General features: G+C 40.3%; 1 protein-coding gene across 7 annotated transcripts in view; it reads right to left on the bottom strand.

The window, feature by feature from the left end:
• Window positions 1–15,951, bottom strand: part of abca2 (ATP-binding cassette, sub-family A (ABC1), member 2) — a 211,041-nt gene extending 195,090 nt beyond the window's left edge. For all 7 annotated transcript variants that reach the window (XR_003296547.1, XM_026322565.1, XM_026322568.1 and 4 more), the window contains exon 1: window positions 15,558–15,951. Coding sequence is in view for 6 of the 7 variants with exons in the window: in XM_026322565.1 (XP_026178350.1) it covers window positions 15,558–15,623 (66 nt within the window). In the remaining variant the exon portion in view is untranslated. The remainder of the gene's footprint in view (window positions 1–15,557) is intronic.
• Window positions 15,952–17,789: the final 1,838 nt, after the last annotated feature.

Genomic DNA, 17,789 nt, shown 5'->3' with positions numbered 1-17,789 from the left:
ACTATTGTTTTTCTCATACATTTTAAACCTTTTAAAATCTTAACTTTTGGTGGGCAAAGTGTCATAAATTGTTGTGTTTATTGGTCTCCTGATTATTACATTCTAATTTTTAAGGATACACTTTGCTCTACTATGGAGATGATCAAGAAAAAGACATGTATCTTCCTTGGGGATTTTGATATTGACCTTCTTAAATATTAATTAAGTTCAACAGTTGATTTCTGTAATATTTTTTATTCCTTTTATTTTTACTCTCTTATTCCTAAAACAAGAGTAACCAGATCATCTGCAAATTTAATTAACCCTCTGGGGTCTAAGGCCCTGGACAAGTGTTGACATGCCCTGACATTTGTGCTTTTTTCAGTTGCTTTTGAACATATTAATGGCTAAAGTCTGATAACACTGTAATTAGCACAAACTGGGCTACAATAATATGTGAGCAGCATGTTTATACATGATTGTGTTTTTGAGAAAACTTTGTTTATGCATGGTTAGTGATTCCCTTTTAACCCTTTATTCATCCTGTACTTTCTTCTTTGACTTTTTCTTCAGTGCCCCTGTTCTCATGCTTACGTCTTGCCTTTTTTCTTTACTTTCATCTTCATTTTCCTTCCTTTTCTTTCAACTTCAACAACTTGGTCAACTTCTTTTCTTCCTTACCACTTTTTTCTTACATCCACTATTTTGATTTTAAATTACTCATCGTATTTTCAACAGCGTATCCGCTCTCCCAGCTTTTCTAGTTCTATTTTCTTCCATCCGTTTTTTGTCCTCTAACTCCTCCTACACACTTACAGCTAGAAACATGGTTCCAACTCTGAAATGTTAGGCATACTGAGGAGAAGTGTGCTATTACTTTAAGTCTTTGTATCTCATTTCTGTGATTTTATATTCATTTTTTAAAATTAAAAACATCACACTGAAATGAATGGGAGAAATTATCTGACTTTATTGAAACACATCGACTCCCCTGAGCCTATATCTCTGGCATACATGCAGCTAGAGTCTCCATTTAAATTTTAAAAATGCTTCAATATTTTTAATATGTCAGGGTTGTGCTCCGTGTTGTTATATCTTGTACAGTTTTTTATTAATTTAAGTCTAAAGTGAGGGTTGCCACAGCGTTCTGCCGAGTTTAACAGCGTGAACAGATAGAGTGGAGAACAGCCTGTTTTTCCGAGCAGAAAAAATTCTCTCAACTGCTCTCACGGCATCAATTTTAACTGTACAAGCACAAAACACCGCAGAAGTAGCCACATGCCTCTTGTCTCGCCTCGTCTACACATATAATCCACAAGAATTGTAGTTTTTGCCATCGGAGCATTACTTGATAGGCGAGTCGCGTTTCTGTCTCTTTGATTCCAATGGAAATCTCAGGCTGTCTCAGGCTGTTGGTCTAAACTGCTCTCACGCCATCATTTTAACTCCAATCTGGACAAACTGCACATGGTGTTGTTGTACAAGATGTTAGGAATCTAGTAGTCAAAGAATTTCTCCCGTAGAATTATTATTTTGTGAGGAAATTGCAAGTTTGTGTCGCATTAGCTTCTAACAGTGTTCATTGTAGGTAGAATCTGCTTACTTATGGGCTAAAAGAGGGCTCAGCTCATAGCTGACCTGATACAGCTCTCTGGGTAGGGCAAATGTCTGTTGCGCAGTACACCTGGGTTCGAACCCAGCTAAGATCACCTCTTTAAATTTTTGTGATGTGGTACAATCTCCAACTTCTGAAGTGATCAGCATCTATTGCAAGTGGCAATAACAGCATGCTTTCAGCAATCACACGCATTTTCCTCAGGAAATGCACATTCTACTTATAAATTACAGTTGTTATTGTCCCCACAGGCATTGAAAAAAACTCAGTCATGAGTTAGCATAACTAGTTTGACAGACTAAAGCCAGTCAAGTGGTGAGCTATTAGAACTCATCATGGATAATAGGGAAGAAACAGTTACAGAATGGAATATGTGTCCAAGGATGTTCATAGTAGATATAAAGAGTGTGCCCAGGTGGTTAGCGCAACATCAGCATACTTAGATTATACATTTAGGGTTTCCTTAAGGCTCACTGTTGTTTAGTAGGTACTGTTACATCAATGTCAAAACTAGAGGGTGGAAAAATATACAGTTTGCACAAATAGCCCACTTGCGAGTGAAAATGTGACGTTTACAAGCACTAATATGAAATTTGCACACACACATACATGTACAGAAAGGACATTAGATCTGTTCTATGCTAACGTGAAAGAAGCTTACGGGGCTGTACCTCTTCCACCACTGGGTAGATCTGATCACAGCATGGTCTATCTTCAGCCCACATACAGACCCTGTGTGCAGAAGCTCCCTGTTACCAGGTCTTTCAGGAAATGGTCACTAGAGGCAAGGGGTTCATTGAGAGACTGCTTTGAGTGCACAAACTGGGGTGTACTGCAGGAGGAACAGGAATTGAACAGGAGAGTCAACATCATCACTAACTACATTAATTTCTGTAGGGACACAGTACTTCCAGTTGGGAAAGTAAGGTGCTATCCTAACAATAAACCATGGATCACCAGTGACATTAAAGACCTCCTGAACCAGAAAAGAGGGCTTTCCAGGACAGGGATAAGGAGAAGCTGAGGAGTATACAATGGGAGCTCAAAAAGACAGAGGCAAGCAGCAGGTGGAGAACAATAATAACAGGAAGGTATGGGAAGGAGTAAGGACCATCATTGGCTACAAACTGAAGAACTCTCAGTCTATGGATGGTGATGTGAATAGAGCCAGTACCTTCAAACAGTATTACGTCAGGTTTGACAATGTGGCTACTTCTACCTACATCTCTAAAGCTACTTCCTCCACCTCCACCCCAGTGGTTGCTCCCTCCACCTCTGCTGCTGCTTGATGTACCTCCAGGAAGCTCCCCTGGAGCTTTGCAGGGGACTGTTCTTGCTCCTTTTCTGTTCACGGTCTACACATTGGACTTTAGGTATAACTCAGAGTCTTGCCACATTCAGAAGTACTCTGATGATACGGGTATTGTGGCATCTGTGCGCAGTGGACAGGAGGGGGAGCACAGGGACCTAGTGGAGGCCTTCACTGACGGGAGCAAAAAGAACTCTCTTCTCCTGAACACCACCAAGACTAAGGAGCTGGTGTTGTATTTTAGGAGATCAAAAGCACCATGCCAGTCAGTCTGCATTGATGGACAGGAGACAGAGGCTGTGCAGACATGGAAGTACCGTACAGACCAAAAGTTTGGACACACCTTCTCATTCAAAGAGTTTTCTTTATTTTCATGACTATGAAAACTGTAGATTCACACTGAAGACATCAAAACTATGAATTAACACATCTGGAATTATATACATAACAAAAATTTGTGAAACAACTGAAAATATGTCATATTCTAGGTTCTTCAAATTAGCCACCTTTTACTTTGATTACTGCTTTGCACACTCTTGGCATTCTTTTGATGAGCTTCAAGAGGTAGTCACCTGAAATGGTTTTCACTTCACAGGTGTGCCCTGTCAGGTTTAATAAGTGGGATTTCTTGCCTTATAAATGGGGTTGGGACCATCAGTTGTGTTGTGCAGAAGTCAGGTGGATACACAGCTGATAGTCCTACTGAATAGGCAAGAAACAAGCAGCTAAGTAAAGAAAAACGAGTGGCCATCATTACTTTAAGAAATGAAGGTCAGTCAGTCCGAAAAATTGGGAAAACTTTGAAAGTGTCCCCAAGTGCAGTCACAAAAACCATTCAATTCAATTCAATTCAATTCAATTTTATTTGTATAGCGCCAAATCACAATACAAATCATCTCAAGGCACTTTACAAAAACTAAAACTAAAAACCCAACAATTCCCTTATGAGCAAGCACTTGGCGACAGTGGAGAGGAAAAAACTCCCTTTAACGGAAGAAAAAAACCTCCAGCAGAACCGGGCTCAGTTTGGGCGGCCATCTGCCTCGACCGGTTGGGGTGAGTGGATAGAGCAGAGAGAAAAGAACAGCAACAATAAACAACAAATAGACACTGCAAGTTGGTGGGGCCAGTAACTGCACATCAGCGATAAACAGCTCCAGGACCAGGGACACCTGCAGAAGGTACAAAGAGAGAGAGAGAGGGAGGGAGAGAGCACAAACTAGGGGAGAGAGAGAGCACAAGGTTAATAACATTCAATGGTGGAATATACAGTGGGTACAGAAAGTATTCAGACCCCTTTAAAATTTTCACTCTTTGTGTCATTGCAGCCATTTGCCAAAATCAAAAAAGTTCATTTTATTTCTCATTAATGTACACTCAGCACCCCATCTTGACAGAAAAAAACAGAAATATAGAAATTTTTACAAATTTATTAAAAAAGAAAAACTGAAATATCACATGGTCATAAGTATTCAGACCCTGTGCTCAGTATTGAGTAGAAGTACCCTTTTGAGCTAGTACAGCCATGAGTCTTCTTGGGAATGATGCAACAAGTTTTTCACACCTGGATTTGGGGATCCTCTGTCAATCTTCCTTGCAGATCCTCTCCAGTTCTGTCAGGTTGGATGGTGAACGTTGGTGGACAGCCATTTTCAGGTCTCTCCAGAGATGCTCAATTGGGTTTAGGTCAGGGCTCTGGCTGGGCCAGTCAAGAACGGTCACAGAGTTGTTCCGAAGCCACTCCTTTGTTATTTTAGCTGTGAGTTTAGGGTCATTGTCCTGTTGAAAGATGAACCTTCGGCCCAGTCTGAGGTCCTGAGCACTCTGGAAGAGGTTTTCTTCCAAGATATCTCTGTACTTGGCCGCATTCATCTTTCCTTCAATTGCAACCAGTCGTCCTGTCCCTGCTGCTGAAAAACACCCCCACAACATGATGCTCCCACCACCATGTTTCACTGTAGGGATTGTATTGGGCAGGTGATGAGCAGTGCCTGGTTTTCTCCACACACACCGCTTAGAATTAATGCCAAAAGTTCAATCTTAGTCTCATCAGACCAGAGAATCTTATTTCTCATAGTCTGGGAGTCCTTCATGTGTTTTTTGGCAAACTCTATGCGGGCTTTCATGTGTCTTGCACTGAGGAGAGGCTTCCGTTGGGCCACTCTGCCATAAAGCCCCGACTGGTGGAAGGCTGCAGTGATAGTTGTCTTTGTGGAACTTTCTCCCATCTCCCTACAGCATCTCTGGAGCTCAGCCACAGTGATCTTTGGGTTCTTCTTTACCTCTCTCACCAAGGCTCTTCTCCCACGATTGCTCAGTTTGGCTGGACGGCCAGGCCTAGGAAGAGTTCTGGTCATCCCAAACTTTTTCCATTTGAGGATTATGGACGCCACTGTGCTCTTAGGAACCTTGAGTGCTGCAGAAATTCTTTTGTAACCTTGGCCAGATCTATGCCTTGCCACAATTCTGTCTCTGAGCTCCTTGGGCAGTTCCTTCGACCCCATGATTCTCATTTGCTCTGACATGCACTGTGAGCTGTAAGGTCTTATATAGACAGGTGTGTGCCTTTCCTAATCGAGTCCAATCAGTTTAATTAAACACAGCTGGACTCCAATGAAGGAGCAGAACCATCTCAAGGAGGATCAGAAGAAATGGACAGCATGTGAGTTAAATATGAGTGTCACTGCAAAGGGTCTGAATACTTATGACCATGTGATATTTCAGTTTTTCTTTTTTAATAAATTTGCAAAAATTTCTACATTTCTGGTTTTTTCTGTCAAGATGGGGTGCTGAGTGTACATTAATGAGAAATAAAATGAACTTTTTTGATTTTGGCAAATGGCTACAAAGACACAAAGAGTGAAAAATTTAAAGGGGTCTGAATACTTTCTGTACCCACTGTACATGAGGTGGGAGAGAAGGGTGGGGGGGTTAGGGTAGGGGAGCTCAGTGCACCGATGGTCCTCGGGCAGTCTAGGCCTATAGCAGCATAACTAACTAAGGGATGGTTCAGGGTTGCCTGAAGCCAGCCCTAACTATATGCTTTGTCAAAGAGGAAGGTTTTAAGTCTAGCCTTAAAAGTACAGAGAGTGTCTGCCTCCTGAACCCAGGCTGAGAGCTGGTTCCACAGGAGAGGAGCTTGATAGCTACAGGCTCTGCCTCCCATTCTGCTTTTGAGAACTCTGGGAACCACAAGTAGGCCTGCACTCTGAGAGCGAAGTGGTCTATTGGGATAATATGGTACTATGAGGTCTTTAAGGTATGAAGGAGCTTGATTATGAAGGGATTTGTATGTGAGAAGAAGGATTTTAAATTCTATTCTATATTTTACAGGGAGCCAATGAAGAGAAGCCAATATAGGAGAAATATGATCTCTCTTGCTAGTTCCTGTCAGGACTCTGGCTGCGGCATTCTGGATTAATTGGAGGCTTTTTATTAAGATATTAGGACATCCAGATAGTAATGAGTTACAGTAATCTAGCCTTGAGGAAACAAATGCATGGACTAGTTTTTCTGCATCATTTTGAGACAGGATGTTCCTAATTTTGGAAATGTTGCGCAGGTGAAAGAATGCAGTTCTAGAAATTTGTTTTATGTGTGAGTTAAAGGACATGTCCTGGTCAAAAATAACTCCAAGGTTTTTTACAGTAGTGCTGGAGGCCAGGGCTATGCCATCTAGAGTAGCTATAATTTGAGAAAAGTTATTTCTGAGATTTTTTGGCCCAAATATAATGACTTCTGTTTTCTCCGAGTTTAAAAGTAAAAATTTACTGGACAAACTGAGCCTGGTTCTACTGGAGGTTTTTTTCTTCTGTTAATGGGAGTTTTTCCTCTCCACTGCCACTTTGTGCTTGCTCATAAGTGATTTGTTAGTTTTTTTGTTTTTTGTAAAGTGCCTTGAGATAATTGAATTGTGATTTGGCGCTATACAAATAAATTGAATTGAACTGAATTGAATCAGTCAGTCGCCTAGAGACTTCGGCAGAACTGCATGATCCAGTTGCCTGGAGACTTCAGCAGAAATGTGTGATCCTGTCACCTAGACACTTCAGTAGAGCTGCATGATCCAGTCACCTAGACACTTCAGTAGAACTGCATGATCCAGTCACCTAGGGACTCTGGCAGAGCTGCATGATCCAGTCGCCGAGACTTCGGCAGAGCTGCATGATCCTGTCACCTGGAGACTTCTGCAGAGCTGCATGAGCCAATCAACTAAAGACTTCTAAAGACCCACACAAGGGCGGTGCCTGGAGACCCCTGAAAAGGAACAGGTGCTCAGGGAGCACTCAGCTGCTGAGGCAGTCAGAAAAGGAAGAAGTAACTGCAGAGTGCAGTTGTGAATTGACAAACGTTTCTTTGCAGCACTGTAGCCAGGCTGACAAAAAGTCTCTGCTCTGTTGAGCCCAGTGTTCATTTAGCTCTCAGCAGTGATGAATTTATGAGTTTCTTTACAAATAAAATCACAACTATTAGAGATAAAATTCAGCAGATGCTTCCTATACCTGAAATAAATCAATCTTGAATCATCTGTAAGACCTCAGTTAAGTTTAGACTGCTTCTCTCCCATAGATCTCTCTGAATTTACATTAGTAGTTGCTTCATCCAAATCATCAACGTGTCTCTTAGACCCCATCCCGACTAGACTGCTTAAAGACACCCTGCCATTAATTAACTCATCTTTATTAGACTTAGTAAATTTATCTCTAGTATCAGGCTATGTACCACAGGCCTTTAAGACTGCAGTAATCAAACCCTTACTCAAAAAGCCTAGTCTTGATCCAGGAGTCTTGGCTAATTATAGACCAATATCCAACCTGCCATTTATTTCTAAAATCCTAGAAAAAGCTGTTGCTAAGCAGCTATCAGACCACTTTACACAGGAATGAACTCTTTGAAGATTTTCAATCAGGATTTGGAGCACATCATAGTACAGAAACAGCACTGTTAAAAGTCACCAACAATCTTCTCTTAACCTCAGATAATGGACTTGTTTCTATACTTGTCCTCCTAGACCAGGGGTCGGCAAACCGTGGCTCCGGAGCGGATCTTTTATCCCTCTGCTGCGGAGGCTCATAGGATAGGGAGCCTATGAGTATTTAATTCAAATGTATTTTAATTTAGTTTTTAAAATGTAATTCCAAATTTGAAAATTATGGTGATCTTGTAAAATCTAAATAAAACATGACAAAAAATTGTTGTCGCTCTTAATATTCGTCACAACCACCAATGTGCAACAGCTGCCTACGCGCGATTTCTATAATTTTTTGACCCCAGGAAAGCCAACTATGGAGAATTCTAAGAAAAGAAAAGTATCTGAAGAAAACGTCCAATGCTACGTGGGCAGATTCATTTGCTTTCACTGCTGACGAGACTGGTTTACCAGTATGTGATGAGAAACTAGCAAACAACAAAAAGTCAAAGGTTGCAAGACATTTCCAGAATAAACACGCAGCCTTTGCTCAAAAATATCTGGATGGAGATGAGAGAAACAAAAGGTTGATATGAGCACAATTTTTTTTAAGAAGTGGATGAAGTCTGAAAATTCAACCACATACACTTTTGTGGCCGCTCATGAAATGGCTAGGCACGGGAAGCCGTTCACAGACGGAAAATATTTAAAAGATACAGAATAAAGGCAAGAAATGTTTTATCCTGTGTTATTTTATTTTATATTTCAAAAGGGTTTTGCGGCTCCCGGTGTTTTCTTTTCTGTGGAAAATGGGTCCAAATAGCTCTTTGAGTGTTTAAGGTTGCCTTAAGGTTGCCTTAGTGCTGCATTCGACACTATTGACCACAACATCTTATTACAGAGACTGGAGCATGTGACTGGTATCAGAGGAACAGCGTTAAAATGGTTCCAATCCTATTTATCGGACAGATTCCAGTTTGTTCATGTCCATGATGAACCTTCCACATGCACAAAAGTTAGTTATGGAGTTCCACAAGGCTCTGTGCTAGGACCGATTCTGTTCACCCTGTACATGCTTCCTTTAGGCTGTGTCATTAGGAAGCACTCTATTAATTACCACTGCTATGCAGATGACACTCTTGATCTGTTAAACCTATTAACACAAACCAGTTAACCAGACTTCAAGCGTGTGTAACTGACATAAAGGCCTGGATGTCCAGTAACTTTCTACTTTTAAACTCGGAGAAAACAGAAGTCATTATATTTGGGCCAAAAAATCTCAGAAATAACTTTTCTCAAATTATAGCTACTCTAGATGGCATAACCCTGGCCTCTAGCACTACTGTAAAAAACCTTGGAGTTATTTTTGACCAGGACATGTCCTTTAACTCACACATAAAACAAATCTCTAGAACTGCCTTCTTTCACCTGCGCAACATTGCCCAAATTAGGAACATCCTGTCTCAAAATGATGCAGAAAAACTAGTCCATGCATTTGTTACCTCAAGGCTAGATTACTGTAACTCATTACTATCTGGATGTCCCAGTATCTCCATAAAAAGCCTCCAGTTAATCCAGAATGCTGCAGCCAGAGTCCTGACAGGAACTAGCAAGAGTGATCATACTTCTCCTATATTAGCTTCTCTTCATTGGCTCCCTGTAAAATACAGAATAGAATTTAAAATCCTTCTTCTCACATACAAATCCCTTCATGTTCAAGCTCCTTCATACCTTAAAGACCTCACAGTACCATATTATCACTTGCACTTTGCTCTCAGAGTGCAGGTCTACTTGTGGTTCCCAGAGTTTCCAAAAGCACAATGGGAGGCAGAGCCTGTAGCTATCAAGCTCCTCTCCTATGGAACCAGCTCACAGCTCCCAGTCTGGGTTCAGGAGGCAGACACTCTTTGTACTTTTAAGGCTAGACTTAAAACCTTCCTCTTTGACAAACCGTATAGTTAGGGCTGGCTTCAGGTAACCCTGAACCATCCCTTAGTTATGCTGCTATAGGCCTAGACTGCCTGAGGACCATCGGTGCACTGAGCTCCCCTACCCTAACCCTAACACTCCCTTCCCTTCCCCTCTCTTCCTCTCCTCCCCCCTCACATGTATATTCCACCATTGAATGTGACTAATGTTCTCTCTCTATTTGTTGTTTATTGTTGCTGTTCTTTTCTCTCTCCTCTATCCACTGACCCCAACCGGTCGAGGCAGATGGCCACCCAAACAGAGCCCAGTTCTGCTGGAGGTTTTTCCTCTCCACTGTTGCCAAGTGCTTGCTCATAAGGATTTGTTGGGTTTTTAGTTTTTGTAAAGTGCCTTGACATGATTTGTTTTGTGATTTGGCGCTATACAAATAAAATTGAATTGAATTGAATTGAAGGTAGTGAATATCTGGATGAATTCCTCCACCTCAGCCTAGAGTAGAAACCTGTTCTGTACAAGCTCAGGCAGGCTAGTAATTACCACTTTAATGTGAGGGCTGAACTGGATTCCTGTACTGGAGTGCCAGGGTAACGCGTTAAATACCAAAGAAGAAGAAAAGGAACATTGAAATCAGGGTTAAATGAACACCGTGCTTTATTCTATGGTAACATTCATTACTTAATAGGCAGCATTTCTTCAAAAAGTGTGTATGATATGGCTATAAGCTAATGATAGTGTTATCACTAGCTTGGATTTAGACATGAGTATGATATGACATTTAATTAGCTAAAACACAACAGCGCTATCTAACATTACAAGATGTAATGGTTAACATAAAAATGATATGACTTGAATGATTGTGTATTCAGAGTATTCAGTGGCGTGCTTGGATGCTGTTTAACCCTCTGGGGTTGACACACGCGCCGGCGCGTTTTGACGCATCTTTTCCTGATAACGCCGAAACAAACTTAAATTATTCCGTCAATTCTGATCGTACAGATAAAAGAAATATATCATTCAATTCTGTAAAGGGTCTACTTTTAGTGGTATACCATCATAATAAAAACAAAACGTTGTGCTTTTTTTAAATAAAGAAAGCCGACAGGGTGCGCTCTCGGCCTTTTCTGTCTCTGCCATTTCTCTTCACAGACGCGTAAATAAAACAACCAGAATCTCAGCGAATACTTGGCTCATAAAAAGAAGAATTATATGGCTAGAAAGCTTGAAATGTTTTCTTTTGAGTGAAACAATTCAAGTCAAAAACAAATCATCACTTTTGATTTAATCCGTATGAACGTAAGGAGAAGTCCGTTTTTTCCTGTCTCACCTCATTACAGGTAATGCGGTCCCGCCTTGTACACTGTCCACATGTAAATAATCTCAGGTGAACCAGGTAAATATGTGCACACCCCAGAAAAATGACATAAAACGTTTGTGAATGTGTGAACAAGATGACATTCACAGCACTCTGAAGTAAACACTTTAGCCTACAACATGCAGGTCTCCAAAGTCTTAAGTGAACCAATGTCCTGTTTGTGTTTTATGGTCTTATTTCAGTGAGTAAAAAATTTTAGTTTTTCACTAACCATGCATAAACACTTTTTTCTCAAAAACACAATCATGTATAAACTTGCTGCTCACATATTATTGTAGCCAATTTTGTGCTGATTACAGTGTTATTAGACTTTAGACATTAATATGTTTAAAAGACACTGAAAAAAGCACAAATGTCAGGACATGTCAAAATTTGTCCAGGCCCCCAAAACCCCCTCAGACCCCAGAGGGTTAAAGCCCTGTATAGCTAGACTACTGCTAATGGTACAGCAGTATGAATGATTTTACTGAGTCAACACCAAGTAACAAGTTCATGTAGCGACCTAACGCCCCTCCTGATTGACCACTCTGGAATTGTTTTTTCCTAGAAATGTGTATGATGTGAAAGCTAGTGCTAATTTCAGTAACATTTCCTATAATGTGTATATTCGGGGAAACCAGAATTGATGGTATACAGCATCTTAAACAGCACTGGAGGACACACCTGAAAGCTGGTAATAAACATGATTTCAGCCTAATCATTTTCATGTTAACAATTACAGCTAACTGCAAAGGTGATGCATCTCCTTCTTCAGTAAATAACACCGAACTAACATTCGCAATATTTAATTTTAGCTTTTCTTCTGTGTATAAGTGGATATGCAAGGTGACGTTACAACCAGTAACGACTGGCCAAAGCTTTGGAGCTAATCTAAGCGTCGGATAAAGATGGAGATTCTGTCCGCTCATCTGGTGCAGATACTGCAGACAGTGGAGGTGAAGGGACTGACACTGTAGGGATAGATTCGTCCCATGACATGTATGCATATATTCCTGAAATATTTTGTTTCTGAGTTACAGAAAATACAGAAATTATACAACTGTAAAATTTTGTGCAATTGAAAAGCTGATTGGCTCCTGTTCTGTGTGGAGAAAGAACAGAAAGTGGTATGTGACAGTGATGCATCACTTTATTAACACTGCTGTAACAAACAGCTATTTACCCCACAAATAGCTGTGGTACAAACTGGAGCAGCAACCGATGATGCACCAGACCTTCCAGGAGCAGATGACAGAGGAGCTCTGTGGAGTGCACCCAGTCCCAGAGACATACCAGCATATGCTTATTGCTATTGTTGAGGGGATATCTGGCTTAAAAAAAAGCCACATAAGGGCGCATGAAGTGCAAGCTGTGTGGAAAGTGCACTCCCTTCATGTGAAAGGCCTGTAAAGTGCCTCTGTGTGTTATTGTGGACAGGAACCGTCACAAATCCTATCACAGCTCCTAATGTTTGACTTAGTGCCTTTCTGTATATATTTGCCTGAAACACTTTTACTGCACTATTGTAAATAGTTTATTTTGATGTTCATGTTTTTTTTGCAAATTATGCCTTTCTGTATATAGCTATTCCAGACTGTATATGTATTTTGATTAAAAAAAAATATGATTTCACTTGTGTTAATTTGTTCTGAACTTTCAACACAGTAAAAACATTTGCTATTAATTGCACTTTTTATGGATGAACACGGTCTTATACAAGATATGTATGCTCAGAGGTATCTGGAGATTTGATTGCACTATTGTAAATAGTTTATTTTGATGTACATGTACATTTTTATTACAGTTTATAAAAATGAGTGTGTCTCAAAAATTCAAGTTATGGACACACTCAAAACTTATGTGATATGAAAGGACTTTGTACAAATTTTTATATTTACAATTTTGATGGATACAGGTATGACATTTCTGTTTGTAGAAAAATATGTGTAAAAAATGTCATTTTTTTGTGGTTTATTGCACTTTTTGGGATATAAGGATTGCACTGATGTATGGCAAATAAATATGCTCCAAAGAATGGCACTACAGCATGTAAAAATGTAAAGATATGCTCTGGCGGACTTGTTCTATGGTAGGTTTTAAAGGGTTAATACTTTAGCTACAAGATTACCAAAGTTTCCTTCAGGTATCAATAAAGTTTATCTCACCATATTTGCTACCCAGGGCAAACATGCCACAACACCAGAAATGAAAGTCTTCACAACAGAAAAATGCAACAATACAGCATTGATACGTTTGTCACAGTCTTCCATCAGCAGTGTGATCACGCAAACAATTAGCAAGCAAGCACAGTTCATTTCGTTTCCTCTGTACATTCACACCTTACAGGCTCACAAAAAGGCTTATATAGACTTCCCTGGTGCATCTGTGGCATTGGATGGATGCATATCCAAATTATTGCACCATCAGAAAATGAAGAGGTTTATGTAAATAAGAAGTAACACAGCATCAATGTTGAAGTTCTTTTTTCTCCAGATAGTTTTAAATAGATTAACCATGTGTGTGTAATTGGGGTCAAGTATACAAAAAATGACCTTGTTTGTGTGTTTGGAGGTGTGTTTTTTTAACCAATCACAGTCTTCAAAAACATGTGGTATAACTAGCAACAGGGTCAGCCCTGAGATAAGAGTTTTTGTCTTTTCCTTGCTCAGAGTTGCTCTAAGATCATTCTTAAATTTAGATTCATAGCTAAAAGTTTGACGCTAAGTTAGGAGCTCTCCAAGAGGATTCTATGAATCGTAATGAATACAGCCCCAGAAGCTTATGGAGGTTAAGTCGGGATTTAAGAACTCTCGCTGTTGGCCATACCTGAGTCAACACACCAAGTAGCAAGTCGAATGACAAGTGATATCTGGGGTGCAGTGCAGAAATATAACAAAAAATGAGTCATACAAAAGGTATGGCTCATTAGGTCTACACTACACTGTACAAGTGATAGTGGCCCTTAACATAACAGGTCAGTCTAGATTCCCATTATAAACAAAGAAATGCAGATGACCATTACTGCTGTAAAAAGGTTCTCTTCAAACAACAGACTGGCAACATTAGAGACCAGTTAAGTGAAGCTTTTACAAGCTAAAAAGATATTTTCCTCAGGAGGTGATCAAGATCAAACTATAGCTAAAAGTAGAAGGAATTTTGGGCTCATCAGTTGAACACAACACCTAATAATGCCTCTCTCATGGTTGTTTGGATGGGTTGAGTTGTGATAATAAATGTCATACCATGTGCTTGACATCATTTTCATACTCATCAAACCACTCAATGACCTCTCATGCCCTACGGATGGGGGTGGTGTCATCCTGAGCAGAACAGAGCCAACCCCCAGGCTTTTCCTTTTATTTGTCACACATCTCAATGTGTTTCTGGAAAGAGTGTCTTAAGTTGCTGTCCCTCATGTCTCCCTCCGTCTCAGAGCCAGCTTTTCTCTCCACCTTTCAATGTGCCAGTTCAGAGCAGTTATAAACACATTTGATTTCTGGTTGGATAGCACATCTTAACAACTGTCTTTTTTTTTTAATGCAGACATAATACTAAAAATCAAATCATGTAGCAGTGATAGAGGAAACATTTGATTCAGTCATGTCAGTGTTATATTTTCTGAATCAACATAGTATATAATGTGTGGAGTTGAAAGTTATGGGTGTTTACTAGACAACATAACAATGAAAATACAATATCAATTTGGACTATGGGAAAATCGGTAGGGTCGTGTTTGTTGGAACTTGACACATATTAGGGATTAAAAGTCAGGATACCTCAGCCTCTGGTGCTTCAGTATTAGCCATTTTCAAAAGTCACCTTTTAAGGGAAAACCAACACTGAAAAACTGGAATATCCTTAAATATTTTAAGAGGCTGTTATATCCTAGAAACTATAGGCTATATTTTTATACTTGCTTGTAAGACAATAAATCCTACAATTTTCTCCAGCAGAATGAAAATAATAGCGTTCATCAGGTGGTGCTTCAGGTATAGTTTCATAGTTATAAGTTTTGAAGTCAGTATGAACAACAGCAGCCAGGCTCGTCACATGCTAAATTTGTAGGTTGTGGAAATGATCAAATAAAAGCTTGATTGCCTCACGACAGCATACCCTGATGTCATATACTCTGCGTAGGCCTATTCAAAAATGACGGTAATAAACATAGGACAACTGTTACACAACTGTTGTTTATCCACACACAACAACCTGTATGACTGCATGAGGCCATAAAGAGAAAAGGATCCTGATTCCCAGCAGCGCCCTGTTGGTAAACCTGTGTGGACATCATCACTATCCTGATTAAGCTCGCTGCGCTGTTACTAAATGCGACTGTGGGCAGTGCAGCAGCAGAGCAGGCAGAACCGACGCCCGCTTTCCGAAAGACAGCGACAGCTTAAAATGAGTCTTCCACTCGATTTTAACAACAATTTCATAGACTGTCGTGTGAAATGTCTGCTCTTACCGGTCCTCTTCTCTTCAGCGAGATGTTCTTCCACAGCAAGAGATGGAGCTGGTGCAAGAATCCCATTTTGGTTTCCCACTCTTCTGCTTCGATATGTCCTTAATTTAATGTTACCAAATTAGCTAGCCTGTGACTAGATTTTAAAGAGCCGGGGAATTTCTATCCCTTTCTTAGGTATCCCATCCGTGCCTGTCACGATGCTGACATGTGTCGGCCTTATATAAACGATATAAGCTTATCTTCACAGTTCCTTCAACGCTTATTTGCAAGTGACTGATGGTAAAAGACGGAACGGGAGTATTTGTGTTCCGACTGCCATCCTCCGTGCGTCACTGGAGCACCATCTAGCTCCCGGGTAGCCCGTTCGGCTTTCTGATGCAGGAAATCGGTGGGACCAAAGTGATCTAGGTGACCACTGCAATGCAAATTTACACTTCCTGCCTGGCTTTTCAAAGCAAAGGCCCTCTAATTTCTCAGACCCTTTTGATACTGTATAATAAAGAAAACTATTGTGCCAGTTACTAGAGATGGTGCCCCGTTAAAGCAACCCTATGTAACTTTTGCTCACGGTTCCCCCCATCTGGTTGATAAGCATAACTGTCACCAGTGTGGGCAACACAATGCTTGGGAATGAGTTGACTAAGATGACGGAACAGGCGAATCCAGAGTGTAAACCCGTTCGATATTGATTGGTGTTCAGGCTCGTGTCATGGTGTTGGTTTTGAGAATTCTATGTTAGATCATTTCGTGTATAGTTGGGGGCGGGGGGTTGCGTGATCCTACCAGAACACGAAAGTTGCATAGTGCTGTTGCAGCCGATGCGGGCCCGCTCAGGCTGCTGCTGCGGTAGAATTCGTCTGATAAGAGTTGTTCTACCACTGAAATAATTTTAGAGAGATAATTTTAAGGTTGAAAAACTACATAGTGTTGCTTTAATGCAGCACTTAGCTCATTAGAAAAGTATGACTATACACCAAAAGTCTATTTTTTATATTTTATTATTCATAAATTATCTGCCTTCTCCATGCTGCCAGAATTAACCTGTTGTAGATATTTTATGTATGTATTAGGCTGAAAGTAGTACACTGCAAAAACTGAAAATCTGCACTAGTGTAACAGAGTTCAGAATATTCATCTTGATACATAATTTTTGAATTTATTTATTCATCAAGGGTAAACCTCTTTCAGATTATTTGACTTGTTTTAAGACAGTCCAGCTTGAGCTGGACATTTAGATGTGGTAACAGTTAGACTTTTAGTATATTTTACTTGTTTTAAGATGTTCTGTCTAGTCACCAAAAACTGTTTTCAGAATTAAAGCAAACTCATTAAGATAATGAATTGAGTCATGACTCCTCAAAAACACCAAAGGAAGTACCTTTGAGCAGGGCTGTAGCTAGAAGATTCGGGGCCTCCTGAAAAAACACTGACGTTGGTCCCCACCTGGTAAGGAAAAAATGACAGTACCCGCCCGACAGTGGTAGACGGTAGCCTACTTTTCCCACGAAAATAACAATAATGCAGCAAAATGACAATAATTCAATTCAATTCAATTTTATTTGTATAGCACCACATCACAATACAATCATCTCAAGGCACTTTACAAAAAACAAAAAAACCCAATAAATCCCTTATGAGCAAGCACTTGGCAACAGTAGAGAGGAAAAAAAAAAACTCCAGCAGAACTGGGCTAGTTTGGGCGGCCATCTGCTTCAACCGGTTGGGGTGAGTGGATAAAGCAGAGAGAAAAGAACAGCAACAATAAACAACAAATAGACACTGCAGGTTGGTGGGGCCAGTAACTGCACATCAGCAATATACAGCTCCTGAAGAAGGTACAGGGAGAGAGTACAAACTAGGGGAGTGAGAGAGAGCACACAGTTAGTGACATTCGCAATAGGCTACATTAACCTGTCATAAAGAATGTCTTGATCGACTGGGATACAGCAGCTCTACTGGGTTGCCCCTATAATTGTCACCACCTTACACCCCACTAGCGACGGCCCTGCCTTTGTTTGACATTATGTGATATTACAACATGAGTGACCTGTACCTTCATCTTATGTTTGTTGAACTGAATAATGTGCACTTGAGTCCTGCCTTGAATGCTCACCAAGTTGTATGTTTTCAGTTTAATTGAGCATCTGGCTTACACACAAATTTGACTTAATCGGACCTTAAATTATTTTCTTATAACAAACCATCACAGGGTAGTGATTTAAAAGTCTATGC

This window comes from Mastacembelus armatus, chromosome 9 (assembly GCF_900324485.2).
Source record: "Mastacembelus armatus chromosome 9, fMasArm1.2, whole genome shotgun sequence".
Lineage (NCBI taxonomy): Eukaryota > Metazoa > Chordata > Actinopteri > Synbranchiformes > Mastacembelidae > Mastacembelus > Mastacembelus armatus.
This window is presented reverse-complemented; position numbering and strand designations above follow the sequence as displayed.